Genomic DNA, 16,093 nt, shown 5'->3' on the forward strand with positions numbered 1-16,093 from the left:
ATTCCGATATCGTCATATTATGTTCACTCACAATGAAGTTCATACTACAAAAAAAAAAAAAAAAAAGTGAATCAAACACTGTTAGTAGCGGAATTCGCGTTCACTCCAGTCAGTAGTTCGCCAATAACTTATCAAATAGTTTAACACTGATAAATGTTCTTGAGCATTGCATCATTCTTTTATTAAACTGTAAAAAGAAACATACAGCTATTTTGAGAGACAAAACAACAGCCAGTGGCACTCGTATTGCTTCTGCGTGATGTTTAAAATTCACCGCTATAAACGGGGTAGCAGGAAGTAGTCTCGTTTAGCTGACTGTGCAACCCACAGTGTACCCCCAGACCGCCTCGCCTCACGTTTGTGTATCAACGCCGAGACACGCTGATAACACGTCTCAAGCGTTTACTTTAGGTGTTTGAGTGCCTTCGATAAAAAAGGCGCCACCTAAGGAGATCGTCGTCTGGTAAAAGCGAGCTACCAGAATCTCTTGCGTCCGGTATACCAATCTTTAGTTCGTAACCTGTGATTTGCGCTCAAGAAGCGAGACATTAAGTATGTGTAAAATTGAATAGAAGTAGATGATGCAAAACGAGTGGACTCAAATACTTCGGTGCACCAGAATTTGTTGGTAGAACGTAGGTGCACTTATACAAGCTAAAGGTGATCACAGCAGTTACCGCTGCGGACTGTTCTAATTGTGTCCGCTTCATTTTGCAACATACACAACACACATAACTTGTTTTTAAAACTATACCGAATAAAGCATATAAATAAACTAAACAAATGATATTTTTTGTCACGACAACAACGGCAAGTTTAAATACTTGGTGGTTTTATTTATACGGGCATTAGGCCGTAGTCGAAGGCATGTTCCTATGCTTGGTGCTTAGCCTCCTAACGCTGGAGACATTCTAGAGCCTCAAACGAGCAGTTGGTTAATTCTCAAACTTAAAAGGGTTCAGCAATCACAACTGTTAATCCGTAACCGCGGAACGGTCTTTCCGTGACACCTTGTAAGTAGGCTGTTTAGGTTTTTATGTTGGTAATGCCATGTAGCGCTGTGGCTGGTTTGCATTGTTGGAATTTGCTATTATAGTGTTGGGCAGTTGGCTGTTAACAGCGTGTAGCGTTGCGCAGTTGGAGGTGAGCCGCCAACAGTGGTGGATGTGGGGAGAAATGGAGTTTTGAGAGCGGATGATCTGGACGTGTGTCCATTAGAGACAGTAAATTTGTAAGACTGGATGCCATGAACTGCTATATATATTATGACTTTTGAACACTATTAAGGTAAATACATTGTTTGTTCTCTATCAAAATCTTTCATTGCTAACTATGCCTATCAGTAGTTAGTGCCTTCAGTAGTTTGAATCTTTTATTTAGCTGGCAGTAGTGGCGCTCGCTGTATTGCAGTAGTTCGAGTAACGAAGATTTTTGTGAGTTAAGTGATTTGTATGGGTTAATGTTAGTCAGGGCCATTCTTTTGTAGGGATTATTGAAAGTCAGATTGCGTTGTGCTAAAAATATTGTGTCAGTTTAGTGTTGATCAGAATAGGTAAAGAGCGAAATGTCTGAGTATGTTCAGTTCTGCTCAGCTGTTTGAAAATCAAATAATGTAAGAGCTTTATCAGCACAGTACTTCATTAATTTTTCTAAGGGGACGTTTCAACCTTACGGCTGCCTATTGCGGAGTTGCGCCGACGCGTGTTACGGAGGTTGCACTGCAGAGGGCACTGCGTTTTCTGTTCTTCTTGACACTAAGGCCCACAGCTTGTCTGGTTTCAATCCTTTTTTATTGAAATTATTTTTGCATTCTTGAATTTATATGGCCTCCGCACATCTTACTATAGAACTCCACGTTAGACCTTGATAAAAATACACTATCGCAGAAATGATTTCGTGCATGATCTGCTTACTGCCCATTTATACGTGTGGCCGAAACGGCTATAGCTCTTTTGGTCTTCGTGGTGCGCCGTCTTCACTGCAACGAACACCTGTTAATGATCGCTTCTTTGGTCTTTCCAATCAGTCCTGAAGCTGCAAATGCACGCAGGGCACAAAACCAGTAGGTAGAGCCCAGTGCAGTGGACTGCGTGAATTTGCAGCCTCATGACTGACTGGAAGTACGAAAGAAGCTATCATTAACAGCTGTTCACTGCAGGAGAGACAGCGCACTGACGGGTTAAGCCGAGTCTTGATGCTTCTTATAGTAATTCCAATACACGCTTGACCACATGGGATTTTGTATACTGCTGCCGTGACAAGCAGTGAGCTTAGGTCCTTTGCAATATTGATACACCTTTCTCGTCGCTTTGAACACTATGTCAGTGGCGTGTCGTCTTAACACGGTTTTCACGACTGGGAAGAAAATTGTGTTAGCCGGTTCTTTTTCGCCAGAAGCTCAAGGTCTCTTAGGATGTACAAGCTGCTGCTGCTGCCGTCGTTGCCGCCGCCGCCGAAACTTTGATCTCTGGCACGACTCACGCACGCACAAAACGGCTAAACCGAAGTATACGCTAGTGTCGTCGTATCTCGTTTAACGAAACGATTTTTGCAACGTAATGCCCTCTTGTTCACAATCCCCTCTGAGGAAAAAAATACGGTCCCGTACACAGTCCAGATGGGATCGTTTTTTATCCCTCAGCCACGGAATATCCCTCACTAAACGAGACGGTTGGCAACCCTAGGCCCAAGTTTTACGGCTATGAGGCCGCCACGGCAAATTCCGTCTACCAAGCAACCGCGTCAGAGTGGGGAATCCCCTCCGCGTCACTGAGCGCCACCACCCCCCGTAGATCGATGTTACGACGACTCACAAGAGTTGAACTTGCACGAACGAACAACTCAATGCCGAAAGTTGCATCGCAGAGTATCATTTGTAAAAATGTGGCCCCTTTCAGTTATTATTACTGCAAAATGAAACGTCATCGTAAAACAAGAAAGACGTATCTACTCATCTGAATCACCTAATTTTGCTTCTGTATCAGTTCACTATATCCTGGAATTCGATAGCTGTCGGGCGACACCTGATAAATAATCACGTTCTGTCACGGTAGCCAGATGTAAGGAATTTTTGGAAAGCGTAATTGCCTTATAAGCTAATTAGATAATAGAGGTCTCAATAATCGGCCCTGCATGGAATTTACAAACATCGTTATTTTTGGACTCTCATCTGATAAATGATTGACGAAATTACTTACTTTCCGCCGAAGATTTGACTGTAACTTAGAAAGAAGCACTTGAGAATTCACGACATCCAGAAACAGATGGCCCCGGTAAGCCAATATCGATAATTTTTCAGAGGCGCATATGGGACTTCAAGATGGCTTATTGAATTGCCGAAACTGGTACCGAAAAAAAAAACAACTTTATTTTCACGGCTGTTTGGCGAATTTCTTTGTTAAATATTTGACCAGCCACTCTCCCACGTCCACAATGAAACAACAGAGACTGTTTTACCTAGTTGCCGATTGTACTTTTCATTTAATTAAGATTTTATAAACCAGGGTGTAGAATCATTCTTAATTTTTGTGCCGTTGCATAACGTTTTTGTTTGCTGAACTTTACTTTCATACAATTCCGAATCAAGGTTGATGTGTTTTTACTGACATAACCAACTTATTCAATCTATGTCTCGTAAGAGTATGGTGTACAGCCTGGTTCACTTTTGTTGCTGCTGCTAACACCAAATTTCTTACTCATGTTTTCTGTACTATGTGTGCCACTGCATGATGATTATTACTGGTATAACTGTTCAGCTCACATTTAATATGTGCATGATCTGTTTAATATGTGCATGATCTGTTTAATATGTGCATGATCTGTTTAATATGTGCATGATCTGTTTAATATGTGCATGATCTGTTTAATATGTGCATGATCTGTTTAATATGTGCATGATCTGTTTAATATGTGCATGATCTGTTTAATATGTGCATGATCTGTTTAATATGTGCATGATCTGTTTAATATGTGCATGATCTGTTTAATATGTGCATGATCTGTTTAATATGTGCATGATCTGTTTAATATGTGCATGATCTGTTTAATATGTGCATGATCTGTTTAATATGCGCATGATCTGTTTAATATGCGCATGATCTGTTTAATATGTGCATGATCTGTTTAATATGTGCATGATCTGTTTAATATGTGCATGATCTGAAGCTCGTTGTCACTTCCAACCAAAACTATTTTAGGTATATTTTAATTGTCTTACGAAAATTTTATCTAGGCACTAAAAGATGTTCGCCAAATTTATTTTCAGTTTTAACAAATTACATGAAGATCGCGTTCCTGATAATCGCAGGTTACAACTGTAAATGTAATAAGCGATAAACTTTTTTCCTTTTATCTTTTACTGCTAGGTTTCGGCGAGAAAAAGTTTCGTAAATGTTTGAAATTATGTATATAGTTTTTTGCAAGTCACTAAGTGCTCTCACATCGTGAAGCACTGGGTGAATACAGTCTGGGTAATTTGCGCGCCGTTGAGTGAGGGCGCCTCAAGACATATACATAGTTTCTAAAGTGTACAATTCGTCTTACTGTGCGAGATCGCTAAATAGGATTATACCTCTTGATAATTATCTTACAACGTCTTAAATTTTTAAAACTGGTCTTTATATATATATATTTATATATAAAATACAGAGGGGTCCAGAAAAATGTATCCACTGTTTAAAAGTCCATAACTTGCAAACTAATTGACGGAGTTGTCTCATTTTTGGTGAAAGTGTAGCTTAAAGTCCAGCTTAAAGATATCACTGTAGGTGTTCGAAATGGTCACCATTAACATCCAGACACAAACGATGCCGCCGAACTGCAGCGCGAACTACTGACTGCAACGTGTTCAGTTGGATATTTGCACATGAATGTACGATGGATTCTCGAAGTTCATCCAGTGTGCGTGGCTTTTATCCATAAGCGACGTGCTTTAGTGTTCCCCACAGGTAAAAATCCAGAGGAGTTAGGTCTGGGGAACGTGGTGGATGCTCCACAGCACCTCTACGGCCTATCCATCATCCTGGTAGATTTTCGTCGAGATACGCCCTAACACGATTTTGGTAGTGGTCTAGGGCACCATCTTGTTGAAAGTAAACTCTTCCGTCTCCATACAAGTCTCGGATGGCAGGTAAAATAGATGTCTGAAGCTTCTGAAGGTACACCTCACCGGTAACTGTGCCGTCAAAGAAGAATGGCCCAATCAGGCCCCGGTAAGACAACCCACACCACACATTTACTCCTGGCAAATTCACGGCTTTGTCTACATGGACGTACGGAATTTTGGGCGGCCCAGTAGATGCAATTGTGGCGATTTACTGTACCACTGAGTTTGAACTGTGCCTCATCAGACCACACAATCATGTCTGCAAACTCTTCATCGTTGCGCACCATGTTAGTAAACCACTCGCAGTACTCCGTGCTACGATCTGGGTCGTCCTCCTTCATTGCGTGTAGCAATCGTGGGATGTAGCACTTCCACTTTGCTGTCTTCAAAATTCGCCGAACACTTGAGCGACTAACTCCAGTTCCACGGGCACACTGCCTCACAGACTTCTGTGGTGAGCGAGTGAATTGTTGTAACACATGACGGGAGTTAGCTGGAGTTGTTACTGTTACAGGTCCCCCAGATAGTTGTTTGTGTGAGTCTTTACCCGGCTTCAAATTTGCCTCGAATGCGATGAATCGTTAAACGTGTCGGTTGCTCTGTTTGATTCTCATTTCGCCATTGCCGTGGAACCTCAATGTTTTCGTACTTAAAATACCACTTCAAAACTGACTTCCTTTCATCGAATGTAAGCCTTGCGCCAGCCATGTCTAATCGAGTAACTAGGTGCAACTAAGAACAAAACACTGACTATCTGGCTACTGTAATCTGACAAAAAAACAACCCAAAACAACGCTTGTGTGGCGATAACTGGAACTACAAACTATTACACTACCAAAGATGAGACAACTCCGACAATTAGTTTCCCAGTTATGGACTTTTAAACAGTGGATACATTTTTTTTTGACCCCTCTGTATATGGAATATTGGAAATTAAATTTTTTGCCCCCGGATGACTACAGATAGGCAACCAGCAACTCTGACAGGGCCCCGGGGTAACTTTAGTAAAAGAGATAAGAAACCATTCATTCCGGATAATTGCGCTTACGTGCAAGGTCAGTTACGGACTAGTTCCCAATTAGCAATTGGAGGCGGGGAGGGGGGGGGGAGGAGAAATAGGACAGAGTCAGTTCCAGCACTGGAAAATATGCCGTAAACCTTCGGCGTGGCCATGAGATAAGCGCTATTTCCAATTTAATTCTGAGACAACAGACGAAGGGATAGGTATGAAAGCCGTATGCGTGTTTCATTAAGTCGACTTGTTTCTCGTGTACAGTGTTCCTACCCTCTGGAACACGGCACCTTGGCTTCTAAAGGTATTTTCGTTGTCTTTTTTACTACCGTACACTTTTGTGCTCTTCACTCTTTAATACGAAGGGTAGAATGGGTATTTTGAGATTTGGAGCGTTATTGGGCCTAAGTTCTTCTCGGCCTAATACCGCAGTTGCTCTTAGTGGCGGTACAGGGCTTCCCCATTACGAATAAATGGAAGGGGATTACCAATAACGGGATTTGCCTTACAACCAAGGAAAACTGAAAACAGAGACACGAACTATTTTAATTCAGTTTTGGGACAGTGTACCTGATAAAAGAAAGAAGAAAAGCACACCTAGATGTGTGCGCGTGTCGCATGGCTACCAGCCAGGTGGAAGCCTTTCTATTTGACACACTTAGGCCGCTTACGTGTCAATTTTGCTGCGTATGTGATCTCACAGTTTCTCATTTAGCTTCAAGAGGTTGGTCGGATCCCGTTCTCTCCATTTCCACAACAGCTAACTTAGGCTGGCACGGGAATCAAACCAGGGACGCTAACAGCAGCGCTCGTGTGTGTGTGTGTGTGTGTGTGTGTGTGTGTGTGTGTGTGTGTGTGAGAGAGAGAGAGAGAGAGAGAGAGAGAGAGAGAGAGAGAGAGAGAGAGAGGAGAATTAAATGTGCCAGATATCTTCTAGCTCAGGAACTCCACAACGCAGTGCCGGAGTACAGTCACTAGGGCTGAGTGTGAACACGACCCTAACCGTTCGAAGTTTACGTCACAATTCGGGAAATTTAGGATCCTGTTCGTCGGCCTTCAATCTACTGACTTTTGTTGGTACTATCACAACGACCTGTTAGAGTTTGTTAATGCTCTATGGATATAAATAACAAAAATAACTGTGAAACAAACTGAAATACACTCCTGGAAATGGAAAAAAGAACACATTGACACCAGTGTGTCAGACCCACCATACTTGCTCCGGACACTGCGAGAGGGCTGTACAAGCAATGTAGTGATGGGGAGCTCATGAATGAGTCGTTCAAATGAACGCTTCACTCCTGTGAAGTGTGAACTAACCATTCAATTTCAATGAACTGGTACTTCAAACTCTTCACAGATAGCACACTCCACACTTTTTTCTAGTTCACTCACTCTCTTCCCCTCTCCCTCACCCATGTCACTCCTCCTCCCATCACTTCACTCCTCCCTGTCCTGCCTGTCGACGAATCACGCGGTGTTAGTGGGGAACGATAGGTTTAGGACGGGTGGAGGAGGTGAGGGGTGAGGAGAAGGCAGCGTCAGCTGCTACCTGCAGTGCTGACATCATTACCCGTGACTATTTGTGCAGTTAAACTTCGCGTCTACGGGTAGCCTACCGTTGGCAGCGCTTGAAGACAAATGAATATTAAAGATAGAAACGAAGTGGCTATCTGTGTGAGCACGCACAGCAAACATGAAAATAAAAGGTTTGTTAATAACACTGAAAGAGGGATTTTACCTGAAATCGTACCAGTGACTACAGGTGACAGTTTACGTTTTGAATCTAGTGGGTTATTATTGTCAACAAAAATAAAATCTACAGGAAAACTTCTGAATAATTACTTAACGTAGGTATATAGACTTTGTGACGGTGTTAAACATACTCATTCTATTTTGGATTAAATTTTAAAAGGAACATAAAATTGGACTGCATTTCGTTGGTAGCCCTATTTTTCAGTTCATGAATACAACAAATAATGTTTCATTTGGCAGATAAAGACTTTTGGGCGCTTCATGAGAAAATGTCGAGCAAGATTAAATGTAGAACTTTCTTTATATGTGACAGCCTTCTCTGTTTATCTTTCCTTTGTCCCCCTTTTTTTTCTTTATTGTCATTTTGAAACCTGTATACAGGCAGGCCTGCAGCAGCATACTACGCCGCTCTTTGGCCGCAGAGAAACACAAAAGATAGAAATGAAGACAATTAGAGAAAAAAGATGGTGGACATATAAACGGAGCCAAACACTTTTTAAAATACAAGGTGCCGTTCACGGGCGTAAAGTCCAAGATAAAATTGTTCAGACACTTGGACACAGACAGAAACGCCCTTTGTCCCCTTCGACCATGCTGTATTTAAGATAACTCAAACGCTGTAAGAGCGTAAAACGTTGCGTGCACGTTACTGCATAGTTCGGCCATCTGTTGGTAAAATTGTGAAGTATTACGAAGCTTTATTGTACGAGCGAGGCGAAGCGAGCGTAGCAGCGGCTGAGCGGCGAACTGGGCAACGCTTCCGTACTTCACGAATGAACTACTTCATTTGAACGCTTCACGGCAAAGAGTGAAATGAATGAAGTAGTTCACGGGAATGAACGAGTTCGACCCACCTCTAAAGCAATGATCACACGCACGGCACAGCGGACACACCAGGAACCGCGGTGTTGGCCGTCGAATGGCGCTAGCTGCGCAGCATTTGTGCACCGCCGCCGTCAGTGTCAGCCAGTTTGCCGTGGCATACGGAGCTCCATCGCAGTCTTTAACACTGGTAGCATGCCGCGACAGCGTGGACGTGAACCGTATGTGCAGTTGACGGACTTTGAGCGAGGGCGTATAGTGGGCATGCGGGAGGCCGGGTGGACGTACCGCCGAATTGCTCAACACGTGGGGCGTGAGGTCTCCACAGTACATCGTTGTTGTCGCCAGTGGTCGGCGGAAGGTGCACGTGTCCGTCGACCTGGGACCGGACCGCAGCGACGCACGGATGCACGCCAAGACCGTAGGATCCTACGCAGTGCCGTAGGGGACCGCACCGCCACTTCCCAGCAAATTAGGGACACTGTTGCTCCTGGGGTATCGGCGAGGACCATTCGCAACCGTCTCCATGAAGCTGGGCTACGGTCCCGCACACCGTTAGGCCGTCTTCCGCTCACGCCCCAACATCGTGCAGCCCGCCTCCAGTGGTGTCGCGACAGGCGTGAATGGAGGGACGAATGGAGACGTGTCGTCTTCAGCGATGAGAGTCGCTTCTGCCTTGGTGCCAATGATGGTCGTATGCGTGTTTGGCGCCGTGCAGGTGAGCGCCACAATCAGGACTGCATACGACCGAGGCACACAGGGCCAACACCCGGCATCATGGTGTGGGGAGCGATCTCCTACACTGGCCGTACACCACTGGTGATCGTCGAGGGGACACTGAATAGTGCACGGTACATCCAAACCGTCATCGAACCCATCGTTCTACCATTCCTAGACCGGCAAGGGAACTTGCTGTTCCAACAGGACCATGCACGTCCGCATGTATCCCGTGCCACCCAACGTGCTCTAGAAGGTGTAAGTCAACTACCCTGGCCAGCAAGATCTCCGGATCTGTCCCCCATTGAGCATGTTTGGGACTGGATGAAGCGTCGTCTCATGCGGTCTGCACGTCCAGCACGAACGCTGGTCCAACTGAGGCGCCAGGTGGAAATGGCATGGCAAGCCGTTCCACAGGACTACATCCAGCATCTCTACGATCGTCTCCATGGGAGAATAGCAGCCTGCATTGCTGCGAAAGGGGGATATACACTGTACTAGTGCCGACATTGTGCATGCTCTGTTGCCTGTGTCTATGTGCCTGTGGTTCTGTCAGTGTGATCATGTGATGTATCTGACCCCAGGAATGTGTCAATAAAGTTTCCCCTTCCTGGGACAATGAATTCACGGTGTTCTTATTTCAATTCCAGGAGTGTATATTGAGGGTGTAGATCAGTTGTAACAACAGCAACTAATAAATAAACAAACAGGCTGCAATCTTGATTCTGTTCGATTCGCGAACTTTCGCTCGTCTGGCAGTCTAAGTGATGTCTGATGGTACTATCTCTTAACACGGGTTTGCCGCTATAATTCATTCTCCAAACAAAAATTACAATCACTTTATTGTGATATATCTTTCGTTTGCCATTTGATTGTTTAATTTTCTACATTGTTTCATCTGAAAGTTGCCGTCTTGTTTTCCAACTGATTAAAATCTAAGGTTTTACCTGCTATTTTTAATGTGAACATGGATCGAATTGCTCGTTTCTAACCTACTTTGTGAATCATTACAGTCTCTCATAAACAAATAAAAAATATCCTGCGTTCAGTCAAATTATATTTTTTGGAAAAAAACTTATTCGTCTTTGTCTTATTTCTACTTAAAATTCAGCATAAATTTTTACTTATCAAAAATGGTTCAAATGGCTCTGAGCACTATGGGACTGAACATCTGACGTCATCAGTCCCCTAGAACTTAGAACTACTCAAACCTAACTAACCTTAGGACATCACACACATCCATGCCCGAGGCAGGGTTCGAACCTGTGACCGTAGCGGTCGCGCGGTTCCACACTGAAGCGCCTAGAACCGCTCGGCCACAACGGCCGGCTGTTTACATATCCGTACATACCGCTTATGTTTAAGATGGTTAAGATTTAAAATTTGTTAAAAGACGACAGGAGTTGGCCAGTGATAGGGTATAATGCTACTTCGTCCAGTGCTTCATGAAATTGTAGCGTTAGGCTATTCCGCAGTTTCTTGGGTATCCATTGCCCTTGTGCCGCGCGAGTCAAACGTCACGTGATTGTTGGAACATGTTGCAACGCGCATATCGTTTGCCCAGCTCTAATAGCCTCATTTTGTATACGCCCACGATTAGTGTGGGAGCTGCTGCAGAACGTAGCGAGGTGCCAGCTCGGGCGACGCTCGACGGCAGATAAGCGGAGTGCGTGGCCCGCCTCGGACGCACAGGGCGCGGGCTCTTCTATTTATACGGTGGGCAGGTCAACGTGCCATCTTCTTTTTGGCGCACCTCTGCTCCTGGCGAGGTCGCGTGGCGGAAGTCGATAACCACTTCACGGCTATTCCGCGGCTGTCTACGTCAGCGACGGCGGCTATCCAGCGCGGCAAGCACCGTGCAGCGTGGGGCGTGCACGCTCCGCAGTCGCGTTGACAGCCACAGCGCTGGCGCCGCTACTGCGGAGAGGCTGCTCCGATGCAGACGCTGTGCAAATGTTTACCCGCGCTTTCGGCTTGTGTGCGCCGGTAATACGCCAGCGCGGACAGGCCACTGTTGCTACAAAGGGCTGCCCCGCAAGAAAAACAGTGCGTATCTGTCGTCTTATTCTACTGCACCTTCGCCGTGTCTTGTATACACTGAGGCGATAGAAGTCATGGAATAGCGATATTCACGCATACAGAAGGCGATAGTACCGCGTACACAAGGCATAAAAGGGCAGTGCATTGGCGGAGATGTCATTCGACTTCAGGTGATTCACGTGATAAGGTTTCCGACGTGGTTATGGCCGCACGATTGGGATTAACAGACTCTGAACGCGGTACTGTGGTTGGAGTTGGACCGACAATAAACCACTGACTGTTCTGTGTAGCAAAACTACGGTCCTCAACACAGTACGACTATTTATATAATACAGTATATGTAGTGCAGTGATGTTGCTTTACGTTAAGGATGGTTTTGTAGGAGTACCGTATGACGTTATCTCATTTCTTCTATCAAGCTGCTTTCACTGTAGCGCTCTTAACGAACATCCAACTGGACTTCAATTTGCAAATTCTTCGCTTGTGGAGATATTCGTTTCAAAACAAGCTCTTGGTTAGAGTTTTATTCCTGCAGAATAAAATCATTATCTATTCGGAAGTACACCACCGCCACGGATGCTATACACCAACATACCAGTCCAGTCATAATTCCACGTATAACGACATTGATCGATGTCCGTACGTTTATATACAGGGTGTTACAAAAAGGTACGGCCAAACTTTGTGTCTGGGAACGCTTAATTTCCATGTTAGAGCTAATTTTAGTTTCGTCAGTATGTACTGCTCAATGGAGCACGTTATCATGATTTCATACGGGATACTCTACCTGTGCTGCTAGAACATGTGCCTTTACAAGTACGACACAACATGTGGTTCATGCACGATGGAGCTCCTGTACATTTCAGTCGAAGTGTTCGTACGCTTCTCAACAACAGATTCGGTGACCGATGGATTGGTAGAGGCGGACCAATTCCATGGCCTCCACGCTCTCCTTACCTCAACCCTCTTTACTTTCATTTATGGGGCATTTGAAAGCTCTTGTCTACGCAACCCCGGTACGGAATGTAGAGACTCTTCGTGCTCGTATTGTGGACGGCTGTGATACAATACGCCATTCTCCAGGGCTGCATCAGCACATCAGGGATTCCATGCGACGGAGGGTGGATGCATGTATCCTCGTTAACAGAGGACATTTTGAACATTTCCTGTAACAAAGTGTTTGAAGTCACGCTGGTACGTTCTGTTGCTGTGTGTTTCCATTCCATGATTAATGTGATTTGAAGTGAAGTAATAAAATGAGCTCTAACATGGAAAGTAAGCGTTTCAGGACACATGTCCACATAACATATTTTCTTTCTTTGTGTGTGAGGAATGTTTCCTGAAAGTTTGGCTGTACATGTGTCCTGAAACGCTTACTTTCCATGTTAGAGCTCATTTTATTACTTCTCTTCAAATCACATTAATCATGGAATGGAAACACACAGCAACAGAACGTACCAGCGTGACTTCAAATACTTTGTTACAGGAATATATATATATATATATATATATACACCATTCATCACTGGAACACAAAAGAGAGAGGGAGGGAGGGGTATAGGAAGAAGGGAGAAATGATAGTTGTACACCCCCCCCCCCCAATCCCCGAAGTATCCTCTGCCACAAACCTCAGGATGGTGGACTCGAAGACAATCCTTTCATGGTTGGCTGATGGATGAAAGCTTGTCTTCGCTCCAAAATACAAACACGTCTCTTGCTACTTATCACAGTAAACTAAAAATGGTTCAAATGGCTCTAAGCACTATGGGCCTTAACTTCTGAGGTCATCAGGCCCCTATAACTTAGAACTACTTAAATTTAACTAACCCAAGGACATCACACACATCCATGCCAGAGGCAGGATTCGAACCTGCGACCGTAGCAGCGGTTCAGGACGGAAGCGCCTAGAACCGCTCGGCCACAGCGGCCGGCCACAGTAAACTAAAACTCATCGGGAAAATTATTGTTACGCAATGATGGCAGTTCAGTTCACGAACAGGTGTAACCAATGGAAACATCCCTAATATGTTGAGAGGAGTGTGATATTTGCAATACTGGTCGATTCGCGTATATACCACCCTCACGATGCCTTCTACACGCAACACTGGATGGTGGCTGTATGAAGGCCAGATCGCGCGTGTGATGTGTACTTGATCAAATCATATGAGTAAACAATACTTAAAGAACAGTTATAAGCGTGCGTCGTAGCTCTTGGCGTACACTTCCTGAACACCCAACCAGTACTTGGCAGCTTCAGCACAAAGATTAACGTTGTTACTCTGTCCGAGACAATAATCTGCTACCTATCCGTCAACAACTCTTCGTCACAATTTTACCGGCGAGTGCCATCCTACATCACTTTGTAATGTCGTGTAACTCAGCTGCCTTGTCTGAAAGTCGCTGCATTATTTGACGACCCACTCAGTCTAATGCAGACGTATGGCAGCGTCGCGAATTCATCTGTGCTAGTATTGTGCTGCCCAATTGCGGCAACACCACCCTCAGTTTCTGCATGTACACAAAAACAGTGTGAGGGAAAAACGACTGACTATATGCCTCTATACGAGCCGTAATTTCTCTCATGTTCGTGGCCATTTTGCAAAATGTACGTTGGCGGCAGTAGGATAATTCTGCAGTCGGTTTTAAATGCCGGTTTTCTTAATTTTCTCAATAGCGTTCTTAGAAAAGAGTATCGCCTTCCCTCAAGAAATTTCGATTGAGTTCAAGATCTCCGTGTGCTCGAACGTACTGGTAGCTTCGATGTCTTCCTTTAATCCTAAACACTTAAGAAGTAGTCACGAAAAAGGTCGCATCTGTTTCCAACATGTGGTCTTCTTCACAGATGAACCACACTTTCCCAAAATTCTCCCGTTGTTGTTGTTGTTGTTGTTGTTGTGGTCTTCAGTCCTGAGACTAGTTTGATGCAGCTCTCCATGCTACTCTATCCTGTGCAAGCTTCTTCATCTCCCAGTACCTACTGCAACCTACATCTTTCTGAATCTGCTTAGTGTATTCATCTCTTGGTCTCCCCCTACGATTTTTACCCTCCACGCTGCCCTCCAATACTAAATTGGTGATCCCTTGATGCCTCAGAACATGTCCTACCAACCGATCCCTTCTTCTGGTCAAGTTGTGCCACAAACTTCTCTTCTCCCCAATCCTATTCAATACTTCCTCATTAGTTATGTGATCTACCCATCTAATCTTCAGCATTCTTCTGTAGCACCACATTTCGAAAGCTTCTATTCTCTTCTTGTCCAAACTATTTACCGACCACGTTTCACTTCCATACAAGGCTACACTCCATACAAATACTTTCAGAAATGACTTCCTGACACTTAAATCTATACTCGATGTTAACAAATTTCTCTTCTTCAGAAACGCTTTCCTTGCCATTGCCAGTCTACATTTTATATCCTCTCTACTTCGACCATCATCAGTTATTTTGCTCCCCAAATAGCAAAACTCCTTTACTACTTTAAGTGTCTCATTTCCTAATCTAATTCCCTCAGCATCACCCGACTTAATTCGACTTCATTCCATTATTCTAGTTTTGTTTTTGTTGATGTTCATCTTATATCCTCCCTTCAAGACACCATCCATTCCGTTCAACTGCTCTTCCAAGTCCTTTGCTGTCTCTGACAGAATTACAATATCATCGGCGAACCTCAAAGTTTTTATTTCTTCTCCATGGATTTTAATACCTACTCCAAATTTTTCTTTTGTTTCCTTTACTGCTTGCTCAATATACAGGTTGAATAACATTGGGGAGAGGCTACAACCCTGTCTCACTCCCTTCCCAACCGCTGCTTCCCTCTCATGCCCCTCGACTCTTATAACTGCCATCTAGTTTCTGTACAAATTGTAAATAGCCTTTCGCTCCCTGTATTTTACCCCTGCCACCTTTAGAATTTGAAAGAGAGTATTCCAGTCAACACTGTCAAAAGCTTTCTCTAAGTCTACAAATGCTAGAAACGTAGGTTTGCCTTTCCTTAATCTTTCTTCTAAGATAAGTCGTAAGGTCAGTATTGCCTCACGTGTTCCAGTATTTCTACGGAATCCAAACTGATCTTCCCCGAGTTCGGCTTCTACTAGTTTTTCCATTCGTCTGTAAAGAATTCGCGTTAGTATTTTGCAGGTGTGTCTTATTAAACTGATTGTTCGGTAATTTTCACATCTGTCAACACCTGCTTTCTTTGGTATTGGAATTATTATATTCTTCTTGAAGTCTGAGGGTATTTCGCCTGTTTCATACATCTTGCTTACCAGATGTTAGAGTTTTGTCAGGACTGGTTCTCCCAAGGCCGTCAGTAGTTCCAATGGAATGTTGTCTACTCCGGGGGCCTTGTTTCGACTCAGGGCTTTCAGTGCTTTGTCAAACTCTTCACGCAGTATCGTATCTCCCATTTCATCTTCATCTACATCCTCTTCCATTTCCATAATATTGTCCTCAAGTGCATCGCCCTTGTATAGACCTTCTATATACTCCTTCCACCTTTCTGCTTTCCCTTCTTTGCTTAGAACTGGGTTTCCATCTGAGCTCTTGATTCTCCCAATAAACCAAATTCGACCATTCGTGTTCTCTACTACAATCCTTACATGCTCATGCCGCTTTGCTACGTTAAGCCTAGATATTTAATCGA

At 44.1% G+C, this 16,093-nt stretch overlaps 2 protein-coding genes across 3 annotated transcripts in view; one reads left to right on the plus strand and one right to left on the minus strand.

Annotated features, from left to right (window-relative positions):
- Positions 1 to 16,093, minus strand: part of LOC126190687 (oxysterol-binding protein-related protein 9-like) — a 528,891-nt gene that overhangs the window by 452,674 nt on the left and 60,124 nt on the right.
- LOC126190688 (elongation of very long chain fatty acids protein AAEL008004-like) overlaps positions 1 to 16,093 on the plus strand; it is a 132,604-nt gene that overhangs the window by 88,239 nt on the left and 28,272 nt on the right. The window contains exon 1 of one of the 2 annotated variants that reach the window (XM_049931148.1): positions 11,360 to 11,456. The exons of the other annotated variant lie outside the window; for it this stretch is intronic. Coding sequence (XP_049787105.1) covers positions 11,364 to 11,456 — 93 coding nt within the window. The 5' untranslated portion in view covers positions 11,360 to 11,363. Of the gene's footprint in view, positions 1 to 11,359; positions 11,457 to 16,093 lie in introns of those variants that run through there. 2 annotated transcript variants of the gene reach the window in all.

The sequence above is a fragment of the Schistocerca cancellata genome, chromosome 6 (assembly GCF_023864275.1).
Source record: "Schistocerca cancellata isolate TAMUIC-IGC-003103 chromosome 6, iqSchCanc2.1, whole genome shotgun sequence".
Taxonomy (NCBI): domain Eukaryota; kingdom Metazoa; phylum Arthropoda; class Insecta; order Orthoptera; family Acrididae; genus Schistocerca; species Schistocerca cancellata.